Source organism: Suricata suricatta, chromosome 4 (assembly GCF_006229205.1).
Source record: "Suricata suricatta isolate VVHF042 chromosome 4, meerkat_22Aug2017_6uvM2_HiC, whole genome shotgun sequence".
NCBI lineage: Eukaryota > Metazoa > Chordata > Mammalia > Carnivora > Herpestidae > Suricata > Suricata suricatta.
Window position 1 is genome coordinate 101,600,296 of NC_043703.1, and position 26,098 is coordinate 101,626,393.

At 44.5% G+C, this 26,098-nt stretch overlaps 1 protein-coding gene across 6 annotated transcripts in view; it reads left to right on the top strand.

Moving 5' to 3' along the window:
* The first annotated feature begins 6 nt into the window (after positions 1-6).
* The window catches only part of CCDC85A (coiled-coil domain containing 85A), a 195,019-nt gene continuing 168,927 nt past the window's right edge, over positions 7-26,098 (top strand). For all 6 annotated transcript variants that reach the window (XM_029937398.1, XM_029937399.1, XM_029937400.1 and 3 more), the window contains exons 1-2: positions 7-419; positions 7,395-8,340. In XM_029937398.1, the coding sequence (XP_029793258.1) occupies positions 153-419; positions 7,395-8,340 (1,213 nt within the window). In that variant the 5' untranslated portion in view covers positions 7-152. The remainder of the gene's footprint in view (positions 420-7,394; positions 8,341-26,098) is intronic.

Sequence of the window (26,098 nt, forward strand, 5' to 3'; positions counted from 1 at the left end):
ACCCCTGCCGCCCCAACCCAGCGGCCGCCGGGCGGTGCAGCTGACTCGCCGGAGCGCACAGGGGTGTGGGCGGAGGCGGCCCCGCCGCGCCCGCGCCTTCGGGAGTCGCTTTGCCTCTCCCACCCACTCGCACCTGCCACCGCGCGGATACCATGTCGAAGGCGGCCGGAGGCACAGCGGCGGCGGCGGCGGCGGAAAGTTGTCCCCCAGCCTCTGCCGGCCCGTCCGCCGCCGCCGCCGTGGAGGACCTGTCCAAAGTGTCGGACGAGGAGCTGCTGCAGTGGAGCAAGGAGGAGCTGATCCGCAGCCTGCGGCGCGCCGAGGCCGAGAAGGTGAGCGCGATGCTGGACCACAGCAACCTCATCCGCGAGGTGAACCGTCGCCTGCAGCTGCACCTCGGCGAGATCCGCGGGCTCAAGGTGAGCGCCGGGCCGGGCAGGGAGCGGGGCGCCCCGGGGAGGTGGGTCCGGGCAAACTTTCCCTCCCTCCGTCAACAGGTGATCCTCCCCATTCTCCCGGTCAGCACCCCCTGCTCCCCAGCCCCAGCCCTTTGGAAACTTTTCCAAACTTTGGAAGCGATTGGTCTCCTCTGCCCTATATAGGGCGAGCCAGTGTCGAGCGATCACTTGTCCTCTGTGGCTGGAGGAGTGGGCGCCAAGGATGCCGAAAAGTAGGGAGGGAGGTGATGGGCAAGCAGAACCTTTATTTTCCTAGGAAGCCTGGAAAATCAGCGGGTTGGGAAGCCGGGTCACAGTACGCTAGGGAAAAGGTGAGCGAGGGAGCGAGTCAGGGCATCTTTGTCCTTGGGAATCGGCGATACGGGAGCAACGACTTCTCCAGCAGATAAGGAAAGGGCGCCAATGCTGGGGAGAAGGACTGGGTGGGGAGGGGGCCTGGGGAGAAGTCGCAGGCGCCACCTTCGGAGCTGGCATATGTCACCCAGTGCAGAGGAGCTTAAGCTCTGTCTTCGCATTTTCTACCTGCTCCTCTGCATTCCTTCTCAGTTCAGATGGCGTCATCTGGGGTCCCTTCCCCCATTTCTCCCCAGTTTGATTATCATTTCATCTAGCATTGAAGGGGACAAGGGAATTTGAAAGGTAGCACCCAAAGCGTCAGCCAATGATGTTTTTGTTGGAAATAGCCTTCCCTCTTTGCTATTTGAAAAAGGAAAAGAAAAAAGAAAGACAAGCACACCAAAACCCCACCAACTTCTCTTGTCCTTGGAGAGCTCCGAGTGTGACAGCAGTGAGCTAGTCAGCCTGGCTGCGGGAGACCCTTGGCAGGGATCCGCCCTGCCAGGGAGCACCGCAAACTTCCTCTCCTCACTGCTTGCACCGGTGCCTCTTGGTATTCCTTCCTCTCATTGTTCTGCTTTTGTTTATAGGAAGCCCGACACGAACGAAAACACGACAGGGACGTCAGGGAGCACACTCCTGCAGGCACAGGCTGTTCTTGTCCCCTGCCCACTCCCGCCCCATTTCTCAGGCAGTAGACAGCTTGCCTCATTACCTCAGGGCTCCAGCTCTGGGATTCTGGGGCAAAGAGGAGTGCAGGGGGCAATCCCAGAGGCTCCCTGGGTGCTGGGCCCAGTGCAGGTAGGGATGGCCTTCTTCTTGGGCCCCAAGTTCCTGTCCCATAGTACCTAGAGTGGGTGCAGTTAGGAAAATCCCACAGCCAGAAAAATCCCAAGGCTTACACTCTCCTTTGGTTTAATTCATTACTAATGGAGTGTTTATTAAGCACCAGACTCTTGGGGGGGTTAGAGGCAGGCTAGTGTAGTGGGAAGATCATCTCCAAGGTGGGGGTGCATCTAGAACCCCCCTTTGTCAGGAGGGTGCGCTTGGGTAGTTAATTTATCAGAACCTCATTTTATTCGTCAATAAAATGCAAGTGATAATAACCATCTCCTAGAGGCTTGTGACAATGTGTTATGATGACGTAAGGGAAGTTTTACTGCTGGACTTGCCTACAAAAAAAGGTAGATCTTGTCATCAGGAAAGGGCGTGCAAATGTATAGCTGTGCATTTCCAGGGTTGGGTTTCTTAGGCAAAGCTGGACAACGGTATAATTCATAACCCTCCATTTTAATCTTTTTCTGTGGTTTGAACTATAATGTAACTTGGAAGAGTTTTACATTAAGAATGTAATCAATTAATTTCCTAAAGATTTGAATAGTATGGAGCATTACCATAATAGCTCAGAAATACCTGGAGGTTCTTTTGGGTTGTGTGGATTGCCTGTGGGGGGGGGAGGGCATATATGTTGGGGGGTGTGCTATGCGTGAGAGGTAGGGGATCCTGGTTTTCATTCTAGGAGACTCATTTAGAGAAATACCTATTAGGCCAGTTAGAGTCAGTGTCACCCCATGTAGGAGAGTCTCCTGGTGGTGTCCATTCATGACCTGACTTAAAAAGACTTTCCTGTCCCTCTCCTTATCAAGTTCAGAACGATGGGACTGGTTACTTTCTGCAGCAGCCTCTCTCCTCCTTCCCATCATGCCCGGGCATTGTAGGCCCCCAGGCTCTGGCCCCCGCCCGCCCAAGGGGTCGTGGTAAAGCCCTCCTGAGAGGCCAGCCTTCCGCCTTCTATTATCATCTTAGCTCAGAGCATCCCTGACACCCTTGTGATCCTTTAATGTGGTTGACTGAGTAAATGATGTGTGTACTCATTTATCTCAGCTTAACTAGAAGGAAGGATTTTTTGGTTTTGTGTTTTGGCTCTGATGGTTTGGGACTCTCAGTTGAGGACTGCAAATTTAGGGTAATTAAGGCCAGTGACCTGCGTTTGCCATTGCATCTGAATATTTTCAAGCCTCCTACTAGATGTACTGCAGCAGCACTAGAGATGCGAGCCCTCTTTCTTTTCCTTTGAGGGGCCTGAGACTGGGTCCAAGCACTGGCTGACCTGTTTGTGTTTCAACATTTAAGCGGCAGAGCGGTGTGGGGCAGCGGAAAGATGAAGGATTTGGAGTTGGACATCTTGGGCAGCTGTTAACCTTTCTGGGCCTCAGTTTTCTCATCTGCTAAATGGGGATATTAACTCCGCTAAAAGATTTGTCAAGGACTGAATGATACATACATGAGGTTAAATAGCTTTCTCAAGGTCAGATAGATATAAAATGTTTAAAATAGGCTGGCTTTCTTTTCTTGGCAAGTTGACATGATGTGGTTAGAACATGTGATCCTGAAAGGGGTGAAGCAAGGAGATTTTGGTTCTGCCGTTAAAAGGTTTGGATTCTGAGAACCATATCTGTGCATTACTGAGCATCTACCAACACTCAGCTTGCTCTGACTTGGGGTTGCAGGGGGCAGGGGGCAGATTTGGGGGTACTGAATCTGTAGATGTGTTGTCTGCATCATATTAATGTCCCTCTTTGCTCCCCAACATACCAATCCCCCTTCCCATAATGAAGAAAAAAACAACTTAGAACACTTCTTTACCCACAGATATAGTACCTGAGAGTCTTATGTTTGAGACTTTGAGTGATGTGCCATGAGGTGGGTTTAATCGTTTAAAAGTCCACCTTAGACAGATGGATAACATCTTGTGGCCAGTGGCAATGTTAAAAGGACAGGTAGAGTTTTGAAAAAGAAAGCCCAGATCTTAATGTGGCAGATATGAAGATGCTGGCTTATAAGATTATTATCGAATTGGTTGCATAGCTGTTTCACAGGAGGAAAAGGAAATAGCTCAAAATTGTATTCCCAAGAATGTTATTTACCCTTGGAAGAATCAGTGATGATAAAGAAAACCAAATGGGCCAATACCTCTTCTACCTCAACTGGAGTTCTGGGCAGTACGTGCTGCACCCCATTTGGAAAGGCATTAACTCCGTGCAACTCCTGGTTAACACAGTTCTGGAGAAATCAGGAGTAGTTGTGGGTCGTGAAAAGGAAGTTTTTGCCATTGGAAGTTCATTTAGATGAAAAAGAACATGACTTGAACTTTCTATAAAATGCCAGGATTAAACTGAATGTAGAAGAATTTCTGAAGCTGAGAAAGATGAATATTTTTTAGTGTTGTTTTCTCTGAATATCCACAGCTTCTGATTTCCCTTAAAGCATCAGTGTCAACAGATCATTTATTCTCTTATAACTGTAGACTCCAACCTCTCGGGGCTTACTGAAACAAGAATAAGAAATCCTTTCTCAGTAGCTAGGGCTATATCCTGTTTTGGCCACGGCCTAGGGCTTAAAAGGGTTGGTCAGTCCATAAACATATATTATTTCCTGTATGCAAGGCACCATGCCGGGCATGTCAAATACACAAAGAAAGACTTTGGAATGGACTCTGTCCCCCTTGAGCTACGACATCTACATTTGCAGAAAAGAAAAAAAAAAAGATGATGTCCAATGAGTTCTCCAGCTAGTGTCTTACAGGCAGGAAGCGGCGGGAGGGAAAGTTACCTCATTCATTCATGAATGCCTTTTGCCTGCTGCATGCAGTGCTAGGGGAGACTTGTCAGAGGGATCTCTCCTTTTAGGTAAGTCCACATGTGGAGAAGACAGCATTTCCTAGTTGAAAAGTTAGATACACTCAGGTTCGTAATTAGCTGACCTAATAATGGAGCTAAAAGTAGAAAGGCAAGAAGAAGCCTTCCGGGCTTGGCCACGGGGGTAATTCATCTTCCTGGTGAAGGCGAGGTGCTGGGTTGGCGCAAGAGAGACATAACATTCGGGGGGAGATTTTGAAGATCAATCTGGCCAAAGAGAGCTTGGATCCAGTGGACGAAGAAAGTCGAGGATGGGCCAGACCAAGCAGAGAGACCAGATGGAGGTGTTTGGAAATAGCCAGGCCTGGGGTCAGAAGGTGGCATTGAGAAGCGAAGGAAGAGATGGGCATCAGAAACATGGAAACTGAAGAGTCAGGATGCCAAGAGTTAGAATTGGAGTTAAGGGCGCCTGGGTGGCTCAGCCAGTTAAGTGGCTGACTTTGGCTCAGGTCACAATATCATCGTTTATGGGTTCGAGCCCTGCAACAGGCTCTGTGCTGACAGCTCAGAGCCTGGAGCAGGCTTCAGATTCTGTGTCTCCCTCTCTCTCTGCCTCTCCCCCACTCATGCTCTGTTTCTCTCTGTCTCAATAATACATAAAAACATAAAATTTTTTTTAATAGAATTGGAATTAAAACCACGCTGCACAAGATCCTCTTCTTCCTCAGGCCTTGAAAATGCCTCCCGTCTTAGGCCTCAAGACCGTTAGGAGGTGCAGGGTGTGGTTGTTTTATAGTTTAATATCTCACAAGTAGCAGGCGAGGTGTTGGAATGAGTCTTGAGTTTCAGGGGATTGAGTGTCCTCTCTGAGCGTCTCTCATTCTGGGCTGGAGGAGCCAGGGTCTTCTGGCTTTGGAAAGCAGGGGATCTTAGGTAAGCAGCCCAGTCACTGACCCCGGGACATCGCCACCAAACGAAGGTGCTTTAAGCAACAGGTGGTCCCTTTACCATATGTGTGAATGGAGAATAAATGGGGACTTCTCAGTGCATTTTCCAAGTTCCTTTGGCTCAGGTGTCTCCAGTGGGAGTGCTGTGTTCTGGACAGAATAGATGGGGTCGCCATTTTCTTGACTAGAGCCTGGTGAATTCCAATAGCCACATTCAACTATTTATGACTGTTGTAGGTGCCACAGAGGGGAAATCAAAGAGGTGATGGTAGTATGTGCAAGGCAGCCTCCTTTAGATGGGGGGTTGTGGTCAGGGATGGCTTCTTTGGGGCTATGACTTATGAAGTGAGACCTTTAAGTTGTATAGAAGGTTAGGGGAGTGCCTTCCAAGTGACAGAGGGGAAGGGGAACGGTTTGTTCTTGGGCCCTGAAACCAGGCCATTGTTGGTGTGGCTCAGTGTGTGATGTGGGGGTGGGGGTAGGTGTCACCCTCTCCGCTGCTGCTGTGTGTGCAAGCCACCATCGTCTCCCTCTCCCTGGACTAGCCTGGTGGCCTTCTACTGGTCTCTCCTGGCCGTTACCTTGTTTCCCTTTCTTCTAACCACCACCACCTCCACCAGTCTGTTTTCCATACTGAACTACAGGGACTCTTTATGAAATGAACCCTATCACATCACTCCCCAATCCTCTGCTCTCCAACAGTCCAAAGCCCCTGTGGCTGCCAAGGCCGGGCATCACCAGCCGCGACACCCACCCGTTTGGGCCTCAACTCTCTACCTCCTCTCCCAGCTCTGCCTGCCTCGCTCACTGTGCTTCAGGCACACTGGCCTCACTGTGACATTAGCCACAAGGGTCTGAGGGCAAATACTTGCCCTTCTTTCTGCCTGGGATTATCTTTCCTCAAATGTTTACACCATCATTTCACCCAGGTCTTTGTTCAGATGTTCTCCTTTGTCAGTGAGGTGCTGCCTTCTCCTAAAAAATAGTATTCTTTAACCTACTTTAGTTTTCTTCCCAGCATTTGTCACGACATGGTATTGCGCTCTATACTCGCCTTTTGCCAGTCTTTCCCACCAGAATGAAAGCCACAGGATGTCAGAGTCTTTGCTGTGTCCACTGATTCGTCCTTAGCACCTGGACTGGTACCTGGCACATAACAGATGCTTACTAAACACTTGTGACTGAACGAGTGGACCACCATTTTTGCGGGAGAAACAGACCAGGTTAAGAGGATTGTGGGGCTCTTAGGAGACTTGGATTTTGCACTTTATCCTAAGGGGAGCGAGGTGCTTTTAGCATGTGATGCATGGGAGTGCAAGACAAGGGAAATCTCAGAGGGAGGGTCTAGAAGGCCTGTTTAGCTCAGAAGTGAAAGTGAGGGAAGAGAAGCCAGCATGACCACAGGTTTTTAGGAAGGGCAGCAGGATGGGTGGAGGTGGCATTTCCTGAGAGGTGCAATTCGGGGGGTGGGGGGCTTGAATATCACACAAGAGCTTGGGGTTGCTTGTGTTGTGCATGGGATGCCTGGGAGACACACAGGGGGCATAGGAAGGAGGCCTTCGGGTGCAGGATGGAGATGCCGCCAGAGGGCAGTCGAGCGGGTCTTCTGAGGGGATGGGGCCACTCCTCCCACGTCAGGGGCTGAACACCAGGCAGTGCATGTGTTTGTGCTGATAGAAGGCCTGTTGCCTTCCCTTGGGATGGCCTTGGGCAAGTGAAGCTTTGTGAGGGCCCGTTTCCCCTTATGTAAAAGAACCATAATAATCATTATCGCCCCAAGTGTTTGGGGAAAATTCAATGAGATGATGCAAGTAAGCTTTAGGCAGGGGTCATAACCCATGCCCGTTATTGTTATTTGTACACAAGGCTGCACAACATCAGCTTCCTCTCTTCTTCTCACCCCCTCCCCTAACATCGCAGAGAATCCGCCAATTCCAGCCTCCCTCCCAGCAGGTCTGAGCCTGATCATGCCTCCAGTGTGCACCTCCCTTGAATGGTTGTGTCTCTCTCTTCAGGATATCAACCAGAAGCTCCAGGAGGACAACCAGGAGCTGAGAGACCTCTGCTGCTTCCTGGACGATGACCGGCAGAAAGGCAAGAGGGTGTCCCGGGAGTGGCAGAGACTGGGCCGCTACACGGCTGGGGTGATGCACAAGGAAGTGGCCTTATACCTGCAGAAGCTGAAGGAGCTGGAGGTGAAGCAGGAGGAGGTGGTGAAGGAGAACATGGAGCTCAAGGAGCTCTGCGTGCTGCTGGACGAGGAGAAGGGGGCGGGCTGCGCGGGCAGCCGCTGCTCCATCGACAGCCAGGCCAGCCTGTGCCAGCTCACCGCCTCCACGGCGCCCTACGTGCGGGACGTGGGCGACGGCAGCAGCACCTCCAGCACCGGCAGCACCGACAGCCCCGACCACCACAAGCAGCACGCGAGCAGCGGCAGCCCGGAGCACCTGCAGAAGCCGCGGGGCGAGGGCAGCCCTGAGCACTCCAAGCACAGGAGCACCAGCCCCGAGCATCTCCAGAAACCCAGAGCCTCCGGGACCGCGGATCACCCAAAAGCACTGAAAGGACCCAGCCCCGAGCACCACAAACCCTTGTGCAAGGGCAGCCCCGAACAGCAAAGGCACCCGCACCCCGGGAGCAGCCCTGAGACGCTGCCCAAGCACGTGCTGAGCGGGAGCCCGGAACACTTTCAGAAGCACAGGCCCGGGGGCAGCCCTGAGCATGCCAGGCACAGCGGAGGGAGCCCCGAGCATCTTCAGAAACACGCCCTCGGTGGGAGCCTGGAGCATCTACCCAGACCCAGGGGCACCAGCCCTGAGCACCTCAAACAGCATTATGGGGGGAGCCCTGATCACAAACATGTGGGCGGAGGCGGCGGAGGCAGCAGGGAGGGCACCCTCCGAAGGCAGGCGCAGGAGGACGCGTCTCCCCATCATCGGAGTGTCTACAGCGGCATGAACGGTGGGTCAGTACGTGCCGCGGAGCTGCCTGGGCTGAGACAGCTCAGTAGAGAGTTATGAACAATCAAGGGCTTACCAGCCAAGCTAGGAAGGGCAGGTGCTGGACAGGGGTGGGCTGGGAGACGAGTCTCGATGTCTTTCTTCCCCTCCATTTGTTGTAGTTTGTACAGTTACCCTTCAAATAAGCCTGGAGAACAGAGGATGAGGGGTTAGGGGAAGGAGAGGGATAATAATTCCATGGGACCCTGAGTGGTCATGGGGGAGATCCGTGCGTATTGAAGATAAAAAGAGGACCAAGCTAAGGTTCTTCCATCTTGAACTTGAATATTTTTCTAGTTGTGTGCCGTTTCCTACTGGGGTTCTCATCCAACCGCTGGCCCAAAGGTTTTTTAATCCAGTTGACAGCTTATATGCATAAATAAATGAGTATTTATTAATGAAAAACAGTAACACTGAAAAAGAAATACAGTGTCCCCAAACAGGCTTCGTACTGTGTTGTCTGAATGCCTGTAGATCTGCCTTACTTTCCCTGGAGGATGAAGTCCACTTGTCGGGGACTTCCTGTTCGTTGCATGAGAAACACATCAAATGATTTCCTTCCATACTCTCTCAAAACCTACCCCCACCCCCAGACTCCCCTAAATGGACTTTGAATAGCATGCTCTTTTCACTGGGAGGCAGCCTCCCCAGTTTTTTCAATGTTCCTCTTCAAAATATGCTGATGTACTTGGACACTCCTTTGTTTTTCAAAGTGTAACATCCACTGCATTTGCCGAGGCCGCTCTAAACCTGACCCTAAACCTTTTGGAAGAGGTTTAATTTTCTACATTTTGGTTCTAAAACCACTTTGTACTCCAGAGGAAAAAAAAATAGGTTCTGAAAACAAACAAACAAAATCCTTTTATGTTACTTATGATTGACTTAGAACTAAAATGTTCGATTTTATAACCTGGGTTTTTTTCATCCAAAATATCTGAGGTTGTACGTGCTTTATTTGAAAGCTGCTGCAGAGTCTACGTGCAGCCATCTCTGAGCAGTGGTGGAGGCGGCCAGTGTTAGCCGTGACATGAAGGGGTAAATTTTCAATATTGTACCTGGGGATTTACCTGTTGGATCCCATTTCATCCTAATCCTTTTCTCCTAGTGCTGAAAATTGAGTCCTGAAGCTTGGCTTCTAATGCATCTAGTGTTCTTTTAAGTGCAGATGGGCTTGGAAAGGGTGGGGAAGATGAGCTACTGCTGCGCTCTGGCTTGGGTTGTGAGGTGAAAGCTGGGAGAAGCCAGGCCCCCACGGCGCGCTGAGGCCGCCCAGCTGGCTGGCTGCGGCTTTTACCCGGTGAAGTGAGCTTTCCCTCACTCTTCCCAGGACTGACTCCGATGCTGCCCTGATGGCTGTGGGCAGCCTTGACTGTGCACTTCTCACAAGAGATGAAAGGCATTTTGAAAAGACATTTTAGTTGTGTTACTGTGGTGAGGTGAGCCATTGGCCATGAAGTTTGTCTTCCCATGGGTTAATGGGAAGGTCAAGTTTATGACTTTTCCATTTCTCTGTTACTTTTTCATGAGCATGAGAAATAAACACATGCACTATTTTAGGGAAACTTTGTATCTTGAACCACCCCCCTCTCAAAATTACTTAGGGGCTGGTAGTTCACTTATAAAACAATTCTTTTCTTTCCCAATGTGCTCTTTTAAATAAAGAACTCCTTTAACTCACAAGGAAAGGTTGCAGGTGCAATTTTTAATCAATGCCTTGCATAAAGTAAGGCATAGTTCTAGATGTGGATGACCTTGCACCATGGCTTATTGTTACTTGGGGATTCAGATCAACTTCATGATCTGGCAAATGATTTTTAATATTTAACCATTTTATTTAGTTTAAATTTTGATGTGACATAAATGCAGTATTTAGAATAACACTGTATTTAATTCTTATGTTTATTTCAGGTTTTCTCATTCTTATGTGACATATCTTCTGACAATTGGTATCCTCACCAAAGTATATTTGTAGTGCATTTGCATTGCATTTTTATTTCAATAATTAATTGGAAAATAAGTGGCACAATGAAATGTTTATGGATCGTCAGCCTATAAACCTGGGCATTGGTAGCTTGAATTTATCCTGCCGTTACAAATTAATTTTTTATATGGATGGTAAGACATGACTTCATATTCTTAATCCCTGCACACTTTGGTTGAATCATTGGTGTAGAAACAAGTAGGAACCATTTGCAAGGTAAATCCCAAATTGCAGATCTGCTGAGTCATTTACAGTCATTCTGTGTGGAGTTGGTGTGAGATAATGAGTGTTTTGGGTGAGCACCTGTGATGAGGTTCTGGGGGGATGGGGGTTCGGGAGCCGAAGGCCAAGAAAGAATTCTTGAAGATGTCTTTGGTGCAAAAAGGGGATGTTATTAAAGCACAGGGACAGGGCCCCATGACTGGCTATTATACTATGGAGCTGGAGAGGTAAAGGCAAATGGAAAGTTTCCCGAGAGATACTCATATGCTTAAAGAAGATTCACAGGATACTGGAGGCCTAGCTATTTCAAGTTAAGGTTGTTTTTCCCTCTAGCAAAACATTAAGACTGTAGGGAGTTCCTGGAGAAGTGTTCTACCCTGTATTTGCCTCAAGTATTTGTTAATGGGCTGCAGGTTATAAAGAAATGTAATTTACCTGCCATTTCCTTCTTGCCTTGGTTCCCCATATCACTATGGAAAGGTGATGTTGGGGCTCCTGGAAACTGAGTCTATGGGTTTCTGGAGAATAGGCTATTGATAAGATTGCCTTTTTCTTATAATTTACTAAGATATTTGTAAAAGGATGGAGACCCATGTCCTGTGTGACTCTGATCTTTATCAGTTAATCATTTGTTTTCTTTCCTTTCCTTTGTTCTTGAGCAGCCAGGACTGCCTGAGGAATGTCATACCTGTCCCACCGTGGGGGAGGGGTATGCTAGCATATACTTTGCCCTCCTTCTGCATTACGCTGCTTTGTCACTTGCATGTTTTTTGAAGAAAAAGTAGTAAGTGAAAGCAGGTGGAAAGTGTGTCTTCATTATCGCAGAATGAAACCTATTGGCAGAATATTGTCCTACTTGTAACCTTACCTCCAAAGACACACAGGCTAATGGAGCATCAGTGAAAACAATCAGTGTACGGTTTTATTTGACTGTGCTTTGAACATCTTTACATCTTATTGCAAACTCAGTGAACCAAGTAGTTGATGAACTTGGTATCCAAGAGTTTCCTTTGGTTAAGACAATTAATTTAATTTCCAACTGGATACAAAGATGAATTTAGGGTATTTTTCCTCTCTTTTAAAATATCCAAGACTATATGGCCATGTTTAAATTAGTAGCTGATTGAGAAACAACAAAAGCAAAGACAAAACAGAAAAATATGCCTCGTGAATGCATTTACTTCTTTAGTTCTTTATTATTCAATTATTTCTCTTCAATTTACAGAGAATTCCATATGCAAAGAGGAAGTCGATTCAACACTATTACATCTAGACATTAAGGCATTTGTCTTTTCATTCCAGCTATTTGCTGTGTACCAGATATGTAATTAAAGTAATTGTAGAGCCACTTTTACCTAGACCTGTGCAGACATGGATAGCCTCCTTGAGAATGGGGGCTTTCACGTACCTGATCCCATTGAAATCCAAGGTTGGGTCAAACCTTCTTAGGTGAAAATGTTCCCTTCCACAATGAAACCAAGTGGTTTTGCTTCCAGTTAATAGCTGGCAGATCTTTCCTTTTGAACAGGTAGCTTCTTAGACTGGGTCATGGGTGTTGTGGGTGATTCAGGGTCCTTCCAACAATAGCTGTTTGTTGCTGACCTTCCAGGCGAAGAGGATTCTGATGTTCAGAAGCCCACACAAGTAGTTCACCCATTGGGCATTATGAATCCAGCTGAAAAAGTAACAAAAGTAGTTTTATTTTAATTCTAGGGGCACCTCTTGCTGGTTATCAACAACTGAGAAGGAATGAAGAATCGGTATTCTGTTGTTTACCCTTCTTCTAAAAAAATTCCATAAATATCCTGGTGGGTCTTGTTTACTTTGTGGTCTTAGAGCACATTCCAGCGAGCAGTAGCCTCACGCTCTCCTTCAACAACATCCCTGCCAGTGAGAGCGCCCATGAGGAAACTGTTCATTTGTGTCAGACAGGGTCCATTTAGAATGACTTTCAGCCTTGCTGGACAAGAGTCAGGGTTGTGAGCCTTCCTCTTGAAACTTCTTAGTGTGTCCTCTCCTCTTTTGTGAGGGTATTCCTAGAGACAGAGCAGACTGTTTCTCCCACCAGTTCTTTCTCTAGAGCAAGGCTTCTCAACATTGACATCACTCACGTTGGGACCCCAGATCATTCTTCATTGTAGTGAGCTGTCTTCTGTATTTTAGGAGGTTTAGCAGTATTCTGGGCTCTACCCACGAGCAGCCTCAGTTGTGACAAAGAGGACTCCAGATATTGCCAAATATAACCAGGGGATGGGGAGTCGGTCAGATTGCCCCTGATTCAAAACCACCGCTTCAGAGAAAGCAGTGTTTTCAATCTAGCTGCAGGTTAAATCACTTCGGTAGCTTTGCAAAATTACCACCAGTGCCTGGGCCCCCTCCCGCATGCATATTGAATTGGTCTGCCCTGGGTCTGGGCACAGTGCAAAAAGAGCTCCTCAGGTGATTCTAATGAGTAGACCAGGTGAAAACCGTTGCCCTGGGTGCGCCTGTGTCCTATAAGAGGGGTCTGTGAGGGCGACTGTGAGAATGAGAGAGCGCGTAAGTGCGAGCGGGTGTGAAGAGCCCAAGCTTTTTGGGATAAGAACGTTACCATCTTTCCTTCTTTGTTGAATTCTGGGATTGAGAAGGACGCACCCCAGCCGGTTCTGTAAAACTTCATCCTTGCACCTTTCAAGGTTCTCAAGTATGTTTGGGGTATGGGTTGAAAAATTGCGGTTTTGGTGGATGGGATTATTAGGTTAGTTTAGGAGACTCTGGCATCTGGTAGTTCAGAACCACTTTTTAAAGCCTTCGCATCCAAACTGAAAGAGAAGCACATGGATTTCTAGTCCTTTTATTGTGGATGCCGATGGTGCATGTAGATCACGCAGTGCCTGCATGCTAATGAGTATTTCCCACTGAGACCGCTGCATTTCACATCTCCTAGCTCATAAGTTTTACTCTGAGTTTTCAGATTTCTCCTTATTCTCTGTTGAGGTTATTAATGAGTGAACGAAAAATGCTGATAACACGAAATGACCTTGTCTACCAGGGGTAAGATAACCCGTGTGTGGGAAAGCCCAGCAGGAAGCCTCTGAAGCAAGGTTGTCTGGAAATTAAGCAGTGGTGCACTCTGGCATGAGTAATTGCTCTCATAAATCTTTTATTTTGCTTAGAAAAAGTCAGAACATCATTTATGAATGAATTTGGACAATGGAAATTGAATGTCTCTTGGGAGAAAATTTTCAACAGTTATAGAATACCAGAATGGATTTAAACTGAGGATCTCAGTGTATTTTCTATTTTGCAAACTGACTTGTAGGTGGATAAAGCAGTAGCTAAAGTTCTCTGATCTTGGAGCTTAGGTATGGGAATTTGATAGCCTTATACAAACATTGATAGGACAACAGTTTAAGCAGTTTTGAAAAATAGAATCAATTATTGTGCTATACTTGTGTGTGCAAAGCATAGTGAGTTTTTTATGAGAATATATTTTGACTTTAGTGACAAAGAGCTTGGTTTTGGAAATAAAGTTTAAGATATTGCTAACTCTCTGAGAGGCAAGCTGTCGGAAAATCTAGAAAGGTATTTCCTAGTAGAATTTAAGGTTTTTAATTCCACTGGCAATAATAAAGTTATAAAAACTCATTAAACCTGGGGGGACTGTCTTCCTCTCCACAAAGGATATTATCTGTGTCTATAGCCCATATGTGTGTGTGTATATATTTATATTAATAAATGAATTTGTATCTGAACAATGGCAAACATTCAGTTTGATTCTGTTTAGTCAAACCAGTGTTCAAATGCACTTGGCATCCAGTCATGTAAGCCACTTACTGCTATGAGCTGATTATAGTCATGCTCTTTAGACCCAATTGAAGTCAACTGAATGTTTATATTTTTGATTTATTGCAAGAAGACAAAATAGAAAAAAAAAATCATTGAATTAGTAATGCATTTATCTTTTCAATTGAAAGTATTTGAAACAAAGCATGAGAAAGTGAAAAGTTATGGTGAGTATTCCATTTTATCGGATAACTTTTCAAAGGTTTCAAATGAGTACAAATACATGATTTGCTCTAAGGGTATATACATTTACTCACAGTAATGATAGATTATTCTGGAGGCATTGGTGTAGGGATCTTTCTCAAACTCCACTGATTAGAAAAAAGAATATGAAGACAAACTTTGCCAGAGTTTTAAAAATAATAGTTTGGTATAGCCCTGCTGGACCAGTGTATACTTAATAGAGTAAGTTTTCCATAAATGTTTATGATCTTAAGCTCTAAAATCTTCCTAAATTTTACCCACGTCTGATGCTTAGAGGCCTCAGATGCTCTTAGTATAGGCAGCACTGTGAGTTCTTAGATCAGCTGCCTCCCATCCCCCACCCCCATGGCTATTCTTTTCTTGCTCAATATTTACTTTTAACTAATAGATTTTTCAGTCCTATCCAGTATCGGCATGCAGTCAGCAGTATTCCTTACTGCCCTCAGCGGGCCTCACTTTAACTTATTTTCTCCCTGTTGTTTCTAAGTCTTGTTCTCTAATTGTTTCCAGTCCTACGTTAGGAAAGTGGATAACCACACTGATTAGAATTGTTCTTAGTATATGTGCTGCTGAAGCGAGCACTAGAATTGTTCTTAAAATAGGGAATGATCTTAAAGTGTCCTTTTAGCAGTAAAATGTGTGAGCTCTAGTGCATGGTCCACGTGCCATGCATCAGTATGTACTTCGGCTTTTCAAGGTTTCTCTTCACTTATTTTCTGGGTCTTAACTATACTCAACTAAGATATTGCTGTAATAGAAGAACTGACAAATATTTGCTTCTTGGGTACTTGGGCATAACCAAGTTGCCCTTAATATTTTAGTATGTAATGTTAATGGGAAAAATTGTGTACACTTGATGTTATTTTGAATTTGATTCTAGGAAATATTGATATGTTCTAAATATTTAAGAAATAAAGAATATTTTATGTGCGGAAATGAGTTGATTTTCAAGAGTGCTAGGAAATTTGGCATTGAATATCAAGACCATGGGATACTCTAGTCTGCAGAAGTGTGAGGTTAGCATCACTGCTGCCCCTGACATAAATGATCTCATAATTACTGGAAACTCATGAATGGTGCTCTAAAGAGTGGCTGCTCTTTCTGAGCCAGAAAATCTATTCAGGGGAGAGGCAGAAGAGGGGCCAGAGACCTTAGCAGAGGAATGGCAGACTGCATTACTTCCCTTGTGAAAGCAACACTGGTTTGTCCTCAAGATAAAAGACTGTAACTGGGTTATTCCCACATGGTTGGGTGGCTGTTTATAGTTTTCACAAAGTTATGTTTTATAGAGTTTGCATATTGAATCCTTTTTTCTTTTTTTAATGTTTATTTTGAGGAAATATGCATAGAAGTCGGGGGGGGGGGGGGGGGGGGGGGGGGGGGGGGATTAAGAGTCAGACCCTCAACCAGCTGAGCCACCCACGTGCCCCTGTGTACCTGAATCCTTATGGAAAGGGACAGAAGGATTGAGATGTGGTCTTGGACCTGGATTAAAACTAAGCACATATTCGATTACCAGACAAATGAAAACTTTGACAATAATATTATAGTTTGTTTTTTTCTTTCCCTTATTTAGGCCTTCTGTAGGCTTTTCTGTAAGACAGGACATGTTAGGGAGAAAGGTTGGGTTTGGTAATTGCTCAAAGACTTTCTATTATTTGCACCGTCTGTACACATACCCACACACCCATATTGTACATAGTATTCTTATATGTGCATTTAATAGAAAATTAAATGTATTGAATTTACGATACTGAATGACTTTTTTTTTTTGTATCTGTCAATTTCATTTTCAGCTACATAAAACAAAGGGATGAATCTCTACATTTCAAAAATTTGCAAAAAAACATAGCACTATTTTTGCTTGCTGATATAGTTGAGGGATCAAATGTTTTAACTTTTGGCCCCAAATTCAAAGGCCTCTGATGCTTCCTGAGGGAGTTGGCTTTTTCTGGTCCAATGTGTTCATTATTGCCTTAAATGTGTAATTTTTGTCTTTGAGTCTTTTTTCTTTTTTCCTCAAGAACCTGAAAGTCTTCTTACATTCCTAACAATTACTGGCTTTTAGAAGAAATCCCTGATCTGGATTGTATACAGCTGTACTTCCTGAGTGTCCATAATTGCTAGATGGTTCAAAAATGATGAAAAGCATGAATTGCATTTGGGGGCATAGTGTGTGTTCTTACCATTAGAAATACCTAATTAGTGATGAATATGTGCAAACATAAGCACATGTCTACATGCATGTGTATATAATCACTGGAGAATAGATATCCTAGTGCTGACAAACAGAAAGAAATTAGGACAGTGTAGTTTTATTTGGTTCAGGAAGTCAGAAAATCCTAGAACATAAATCTGTAAAGGACTCTGTATTTTATCCAGTTCAACTTTCCCATTTTCTGAAGGATAAAAATGACTTTCAAAGAAGTTCTGTGAATTGTCCCAGGCCCATTGCCTGTTAGCAGAAGGCTAAAATCAAGCAGACTCCCAAGGGCATGGAATTCATTTTATAAGAAAGATGTTTAGTTTTCTAGACTGAGGCCACTTGAAGTAGGTAATAATCGTGAAGATCCTAAATGGAATGGAGAACCAGTCTGTTGGAAATGCCAGAAAACCAGAGCACTGCAATGCTAAGAATAAGATCAGATGAACATCAGTAGACTCTAGAAGACCTGGTCGTCTAGCTGGTGAGCGCGTATCTGTTGTCTGGGAACCTGTGATAATGCCACGTGGCGGATGGGATTCTCAGCTCGATGGGCAGCTAGGGAAGTGCAGTCCTAGTGGAAGGAGTAGTCTGCTCTTAGCCCAAGAGGCCAAAACCTTCCTGCCCTTTTTCCTTCTACATGGGCTCTTCTCACTTCAAGGCCATATTCTCCAGATAAATATTCTTGTGAAGATGGACTGACCTTAGTCCCGTCCTCACACCTCCACTTGCATTCACAGCCCAAATGCTGTGTGTCTGGAGAAGTGTCAGCTTTTGGACTGCGAAAAACAGAAGGAAAAGAGACCAGGAGCAAGGGGATGGGCCAGATGGTAACACCAACTGCTCTCAAGAAGCTGTGTTTTTTAATAACTCAGCTTGTTGCAAACAAAACTAATTAAGCCAGTTATTCTGATTTATGCTACTATAGGCAGAAGTAAGTACACTTACATTACACTTTTGATGGCATTTAAAAGGTCAGAATATCTGAGTTGCAGATTCTGTTCGAAGCAGCCTGGTCTGTGGAACCACTCTTGAGAATTCAAATTAGCTGTGCTCATTAATTCAGCATCTCTTCTAGTTCCCTAGACAGCAAGTGCCAGTTCAAACAGAATAAGACCCTGAAAGGCAACTTAGGAGTCCTATCTGCAAATGATGGACTCGATGCAGCTAGTAGGAACGTGAGATAAGAGTCCACTTTCAGTAAGAAAGGCGGTGAGGGAGACCAGGCCATGAAGCATTTCAAAGGATTTGTTCGGCAGTGCTCATCATTAACAGGCACCTGTCTTTAATTGACGGGGGGGCCACTTCCTTGTTATGAGAACCAACCAGAATTGTCGTGGTCATGGAGCTATGCGGGGGAACTGGCTGAATTTAGCTGTGGATTTTACATATGAGGGTACTTTGGAAGAGAGTATAGTTAGCATTATGATCAATTAGGGGTCTAGAAATAACCATTGTCCAGGTGGTTTGCCACGAATATCTCCCCCAGTGTAGTGACATCCAGGAGAAACTGGCACTATCACGCTTCTCAAAATCTGTGGAAGAACAGGCTTGAAAATTGTTCATTTGTAGTGTCCTGTTAACACTTGAAATGAAGACCAATACTCCTGTCCTTCTTAACATAAAACTATGTGCCACATGGTCTTTACCCTTAATATTTTTAGCATTTCCTAGTGCTGCCTCAAAATTGCCCACTTAGGGGTTTGTTGGCCTAGGACATAAACTTTTCTTTGGAAACGTTAATTCTCACCAGAGTCTATACAGTCCTGGATACCATAGGGATTCATTTTAAAATGAGCTAGGGGGCACCTGGGTGGCTCAGTCGGTTAAGTGTCCGACCTTAACTCAGGTCATGATATCATGGTTTGTGGGTTTGAGCCCCACATCAGGCTCTGTGCTGACAGCTAGCTCAGAGCCTGGGGTCTGTCTTTGGATTCTGTGTCTCCCTCTCTCTCTGCCCCTCTCCTGCTCATGCTGTCTCTCTCTCTCTCAAAAATAAAAACATTAAAAAAGTTAAAAAAAAGTGAGCTAGGCCTGTACTATTATACCTATTCACAAAGCTTATTTAGTTATTTTTAAATTGTAGGCAACATGCTTCAGACTCTATCTCTGTCTTTGCCCCTCCCCTGCCTATGCTCTGTCTCAAAACTAAACATTAAAAAAATTTTTTTTAAATTATAGGCATCACATTTCACCCATGTATTAAAGTAATAGTTACCCACCCTTAAATTGGCATACGGTATTTCAACTTCATTTAAGCTTTAAAGCAGTAAAACAGCTTTATAAACCTTGTTTAGCCAAATTCTCTTTTAATTCTGAATAGAAGTGATCAATCTTTTAAAATGTATTTAAAAACCCTTACAAATAAACTCTTTCATGGAGTTAAGTAGTGTGATATACTACTAAAAGGCATCAAGAGACATGAGAAAATACTCAGTATCATTCATCAGGAAAATGCAAATTAAAACCACAATGAGATAACACCTCACACCTGTCAGAATGGCTACACATCAAAAAGGCAAGCAATAACCAGTGTTGGTGAGGATGTGGAGAGAAAGGAACACTAATGCACTACTGTTGGGGATGCAAACTCACGCAGTCACTGTTGGAAAATCTATGGAAAGGAAATAGGTTGGATGGAGAAAGACCAATAGGATATGCTTTCATGTGTGGAATCTAAAACAACACAAATGAACAAACAAGAACCAGACGCCAGACCTCTAAATACAGAGACCAAAGTGACGGTCACCAGAGGGAAGTGGGGTGGGAGGATGGGCAAAATGGGCGAAGAGGAGTTGAGGATACAATGGGAAAAGTTCCAGAAATAAAAGGTACAGCGTAGGGAATACGGTCAGTGGTATTGTTAATAGCGCTGTGTGGTGACCACATTCTGGTGAGCAGTGCATGATGTGTAGAGAAGTTAAGTCACTGTGTTGTACACCTGAAACTAATGTAATGCTGTGTCAGCTAGACTCAGAAGGATTTTAAACTATTGGGGGAAAAAATCTATTACATAAGTACATTCCTAGAGAAAATGATCCTGGAGTTGTTGATATGGAGTTCCCTGGATTGTTAGCGTCACCACCCATTCGATATAAATAATTTTCAAAGTTAAAGGCATCATGGCCTGTGTGCCCAGCTGGTGATTTGGATATATAGAGTTGACTTTGCTACTTTCTTGCTGTGTGACCTCTAGCACATCCCCCAACTTTTGTGGGCAAAATAATCTCTCTCACTTGTGTCTCTGGATGGAGAACTTGTAAGGAAGTAGGCCCAGAATTAAAATTTTTCCAGATATGAAAGACCTAAACATAAACTTGGAATTGCCAAATCATTACTTTCTTTTTACATTTTTAAAAATATTTTTTATTTATTTTTGAGTGTCAGAGTGTGAGCAGGGGAGAGTCCAAGAGAGAAGGAGACACATAATCCAAAGCAGGCTCCAGGCTCTGAGCTGTCAGCACAGAGCCCTATATGGGGCTTGAACCCATGAATCGTGAAATCATGACCTGAGCCAAAGCCGGACGCTTAACCAACTGAGCCACCCAGGTGCCCCACCAAATCATTACTTTTGTTAGGTGTGGACCATAAAATAATAATTCTCCTCTAATACTATCATTTCATAAAAGATCACTTGAACATTTAAAACAAGCACATGGGCACCTGGGTGGCTCAGTTGGTTGAGTGTCTGTACTCCGGGTTGCAGCTCAGGTCATGGTCCCAGAGCCGTGGGATCAAGCTCCACATCAGGTTCTATGCTGAGTGTGGAATCTGCTTGAGATTCTCTCTCTTCCTCTGCCCCTCTCCTCCAGTCAGGCTCTTTCTCTAAAATAAAATATAAAAAGTTGGACTTTCCCATTCATTAAAAAGAAAGAAATAGCTGACAACATTGAACTGATGCATCTCCATTGAACATTTTTGGAAATATCTAGCCCAGAGTTGAGATTCAATAATGGAATAAAAAGTACATTTCTAGTGTCCAGGGCATTTGGGGACTTTTTTTTTTTTTTTTTTAATCCCTGCCATTGCAGGAAATCTGGTTTCACCAGGTATGTATGTTTATAAACAATTCTCAGTGTTCACTCAGTTTCACCTAGGCATGGTCTGTGTGCCTCATTGGAAGACAGGAATCAAAATCCACGTTATCACTACCAGGTTCTTGCCGCTTTTCTCCCCAGGACAGGAAGAAAGATGACTCAGCAGCTTGTGGGTTTGGCCAGCTTAGATTGGGGCTTCTCTCTACTTGCTACCCCATCCGACTTCCTCCAGTGGTTGTACTTCTGGGGCTGGGCTCCTAAAGGAGAGAGCAAGGATGGTATCCGAGAGGGATTCCATGCCTTGGAGGAAAGTTCACTGTGCATGGACGGCACAGCCTGAGGAATGGTGAGCTAAATGTAATCTGTGCACCAGCATGCCTTGTAAGCACTTTGTCAGGGTTGCAGAAGTCCTAGCAATGTCAGAATGAACCCAATCCCCTTTGAAGTGGCCACACTGATGAGTCTGAATACCTTGTTGGTGAACAAAAAGCAAAGGAGGCTGTAGTGGAGGCGACTTGGGATTTGTACAGGTCTGAAGTCAGCCCGATGCCCAGTTTCTTCTGCTTGGGCAGGTCCTAGAGGGTGGACTGCGCATGCACTGGCCATGAATGAAACGTGTGCACTGTGTTTCGATGCTTACATATTTTCCCATGTTGCTTAGTGGACTAGTGCTCTGGAAAATCAGAGGGAATGATTTCACTTTCTACTCTACTGTAGACTGGATTTTTCTCAAGTTTCTTTGCCATCTCTGCACCAGATGGGAGAATATTGCTATCAACTAAAGTTGAGAAGATTGTAAACCTATGACCAGTACATGGCACCAGGCCTTCGTGTGATGTTATATCTCACCTTACCAGATTTTTGGTGGTGTTTTTCTGCAACCTTTGGACAGAATGAAGACATTTTCTCATTTCTTCATTTGAATCCTATTAATTTGTAGCTGATGTTTGAACTAGTTTGGAGTAAGGCTCTTGAATGTAATTGGGAAGGTAATGTTAAGTGAGAGGAAGGGCAAAATCTATAGCAATTTCATTGTAAATCACTGCCTTGACTCATGAGGCAGCTACAGGTTCTAAACAATGCCAGAGATAATCGAGATTTATTACAACAAATTAAAGGCTAATCAGAGTGTGTCCTGAGATAAACAACATAGTAAAACAAACATAAATGACAGTAAGGGAAAGCACGAGTTGATAAAAGACTCATGAGTGTGGGCGCTAGTAGAAAACCAAAGTCTGTTCATGGCTCACTTACTTTGTATATTTCTGTCCTGTTCCATGTGTAGATGGGAGATGATTGGAAATAATGCTTAAACACACTCATTTGTTTAACAAGCGCTCTGTATTTTGTGTGGGTGCGGCACAATGATAGATACACCGTGAGGTAGAGCAGACGAGTGAGCCATAGCCTCTTCACGCTAGGAGTTCCTGGTCTGACATATCCTTGGGAGGATGTAAATAATAATGAAGGTATATGATTAGGAACCTGATAGAATGGGGGGTACCTGAGTTGCTCAGTCTGTTAAGCTTCTGACTCTTGATTTTGGCTCAGGTCATGATCTCTGGGTCATGGAGTTGAGCCCTGAGTCAGTCTCTGCACTGAGCGCGGAGGCTGCTTAAAATTCTCTCTCACCCTCTGCTACCCCCCCGCCCCCTCCCCCAGCCCCGATTCATGCACATTCTGTCTATAATAAAAACAAAACAAACAAAAAATAACAAAAGAAGACTCAGAACCAAAAAACAAATAGATAGACTAAAGCCTTGCTGTGGGCCTGGGAGATGGCTCACTGGCTGCCCTGACAGGGCTGGCCACTTACAGAGGCCATGTGAGCTTGAGTCCTAGGGCGGGCCTGCATTTGGGGAGGCTGGCAGGGGGAGGGGAGGGGGGATGTCTGCGAGAGATGGAATTGATGCTGTTGAAGGAATGAGGAGGATGTGAGTAGATCCATGCTGGTGTCTTTGTTAGGTGGTGGCAGATGGTTCTAGAAAGTAAATAGGGGCTAGACAGAGTAGTAAATGCTGCGCATGGATGCTCTACACAAGCAGTGTTCATTTCCGAATGGGGAGAAACATAAAATGTTCTTCATTCTCTAGACCTTGTAATTAAACTAAGTGAACCTAAAGTTAGTTTTTTAGCATTAATATAAAACAACACAAAACAAACTAAACTCTTGGGATTTTATAACTCATTTTAATTCTGATAGTTTTTTTATTCCGTAAGGGTTCCAGGGCTGGGCAGTTGTGCAATAATTAGGGCCTGAGGGCTCTCTCTGCCCTGATTTATGCATCAGGTCAACCTCTTCTGTTATTTTTTTCCACTAAAGGCTATACTGAATTACTACTACTTTTTAGTGGAGGAGTTTTACTGTGAGTGTTATCAATTAAGAAAATCCATCTCCTGACTACTATCTTCTGAGTCAGTAATAAAGATGTTATAAGATTTGGGGGGAAATATGGTCTCATTGCCTGGAAGGTAGAAATATCGTGCTAAGTAAAAATCAATAAACTCCTGTTAAAACAATAAAGAGAGCAAAAATAATCTTGAAACTTGTTGACCCTTTTCTTAGTCTAGATAGTAAACCTAACCCAATTTAGCCTTTACGTGTCCTATTCATTTTGATGGCTTTCCACTTTAGTGTTTTGACCTCCTTTTAGCCTGTGGTATTGTGAAGTCTCCGATCATCTCCACACTTTGCTCTGCTGAGCCCTAGTGCATCTGTGGAGCCTCTCCGGGGACAGGTGACATAAACAGGGGGAATAGGCAGGCTCCGCCACCCCCTTCCCCCAGACCACTGGTACCCTTTCCCCGGGGCAGCCCTGCTTTCAACTGGTTTGTTCACACTCCTGCTTCAGCTCTTACCTGAACAAACCTGACTTCACAGAGTTTGAAAACCTTTGGTCCAACCCAGAGACCCCAAAAGCATTATTTTGGGATGCACCAACCAGATTTCTGGACTAATGAATAGATGGTCCCAGATAACACCATTTCTGGATTCTTCTTGTCACGGAGGGTGCATACTGAGTACATCTGTAAGAATAGGCATGTTGTAAAGACACGCAATCAATCAGCTTGTAGGCAGGGGGATTTTATTTTTTAAAAGTAGACATTCAAATTGGCATATCTTAGAAAACCTTGACCTTTAGCTTCTTTTCCTTAGTCTCTGCCATGTCTTCTTTATTTTGTGGAGCCTTCTTGGTTGGAGAGGAATAAAATATAAATGTTTTAAAGGAAACCTAGCTTTTACTCACTTCTACCCATAACCCACCTGCTGAGGTGCTGTTGATTGTTAATATTTTTTCCTAGAGAATAATAATTTGCTACAGAAGGGTGACAATGTTTATCTTTGAATGCACCAAAGGCTTAGTTGTTACCTGTAGTATCTTCCTTTTCCTTCCTTTGCTATGGATCTGGGCAGAATTTCCATTTTAATAGCTTAATTAGGTAAATGTGACCTCAGTAGGTTCCCTTTTGAAAAGGTTGAGTCTAAGGTTCCTTTAATTGCCTGTCTGCCTCAATTCTGAGTTCTTCTAAGAGGATTTACTTATTCAAGAGTTTTGAATAATATTCAGGATACAAAGTTTGATTAGCTCAGAAGAAATAAAATTTCTAATTTTATCTGTAAAATGAAGTTTTGCTCTGGGTCTCTCCTCTCCATATTCCACAAACATACACACACACACAGATGCCTGATCTACCAACACCTATGTTAGCTCACTGAGGAGAGTGAGCAGAGTAATTTGGAGCAGTGCTATATGTTGGAGCAACATAGGAGCCCTTACTTTCCTGCAATCACAGCCCCTGGAATCCAAGATTAACGTAGATCGAGACAGTCCCAGTTTGAGGAATGGGGCACCGTGATGAAGCACTTGCCATGAGGTCAAGCAATGTTCTTGAGCTCAGCTTGACTCAGAGAGAAACCTTCACAGTGATTTTATAGGTTCAGGATGACAATCAAGCTTTCACATTGTTCTCTTCCAGGCTCACCCAGAATGCTTGATAAAAGGGATGTGGAGAAGGGGACATTATTAGGACAGTTGGCAGCCTGGGTCCTTAGTCTCCAGGATGTTTTTTCCCGTCTTCTTGTCAGCTCTTGACACTTTGTGGTTTTCAAGCGTCCACTCCTAAATACTGAAGAAACCAGGATTTCCTTCGGTATCCCATATCAACCTCAAAAGTCCCCCATTTATAACCCGAACAGGAGGCAGCGGGCATTCTTCACCTGTTTCAAGAGCTTTCTTGTGCACGCAGGCCTGGGTCTCATGCAGGCAGAAAGGAAAGGAAGAAGTCTTTTGACCTTGGTGTCAAAGTCTGGGCCTTCTGAACCATCCTCTGAAGGCCTCCTGACCAGATCACAGAATGGTGGCAGATTTGACTCTGCTATCTGAGTTCATATCCAAGTCATCTTTAATATTCTGTCTTGATAGGGTAATTATATCCTCGCTCACTGGTACAGATGGCTGTGGTACAGTGATTTCACAGAAAGTAAATAGAATGCTAATTTGTTGAATGTAACCTATTTGAAAGTAAATAATCTTGCTGAGTCTCATGTGATGTCTTTTCTTGCGTCTTATAAAGAAAATTAAAACAGACAAACAAAATCCTAGTCACTTACCAGATTAATTTAGGCCTCGGTGATACTTTGTAAAAATTACAAAGATGCAAATAAGGGTCTGTTCTTTTTTTTTTTTTCCCCCTCTCTTTCGGAGCTAAATGTTGGCTTAGATACAAGACTCCCTATTAAGTGGTCTAGATGAGAATGGCCTTTATTGGTTAATACTTTTATTTGGGGCAAAGTTTTTAATTTGTACTGAACTGTAATGAATGACCTGTCCTGGTTGAAACCTGGGAGAATTGGTCATTTTTATTTTAGATTCTCAACAATTTACATGAGTTTAAGACCCTACATGAATCTAGATTAGGTTGTGTGTTTGGAGATGCCAAAACATAGCCTAAGGAAAGGCTAGGCAAGTCATCTGTTGAAATGGGTACTTATCCATCCATTCACTTACATGTTTATCTTTTTATTGAGGTACTGCTGTGTTCCAGGCTCTGTGCTCACCTTTGATTCCACAACTGAGTTCCTGCCCTGCTTTGTAGGTCTTGGATCCCGGCTGCACTGTTTGAGCTCCTATTTGTGCCTTCCAAACGTGTCCCCTGGCTTTGTTGTCCTTGCCATGGCTTGGACATTGCTCATTTCATAATGAGGATGGTGTTAGAGTAGGTTCTTCTAATCTGTTGGAGGTTTAAA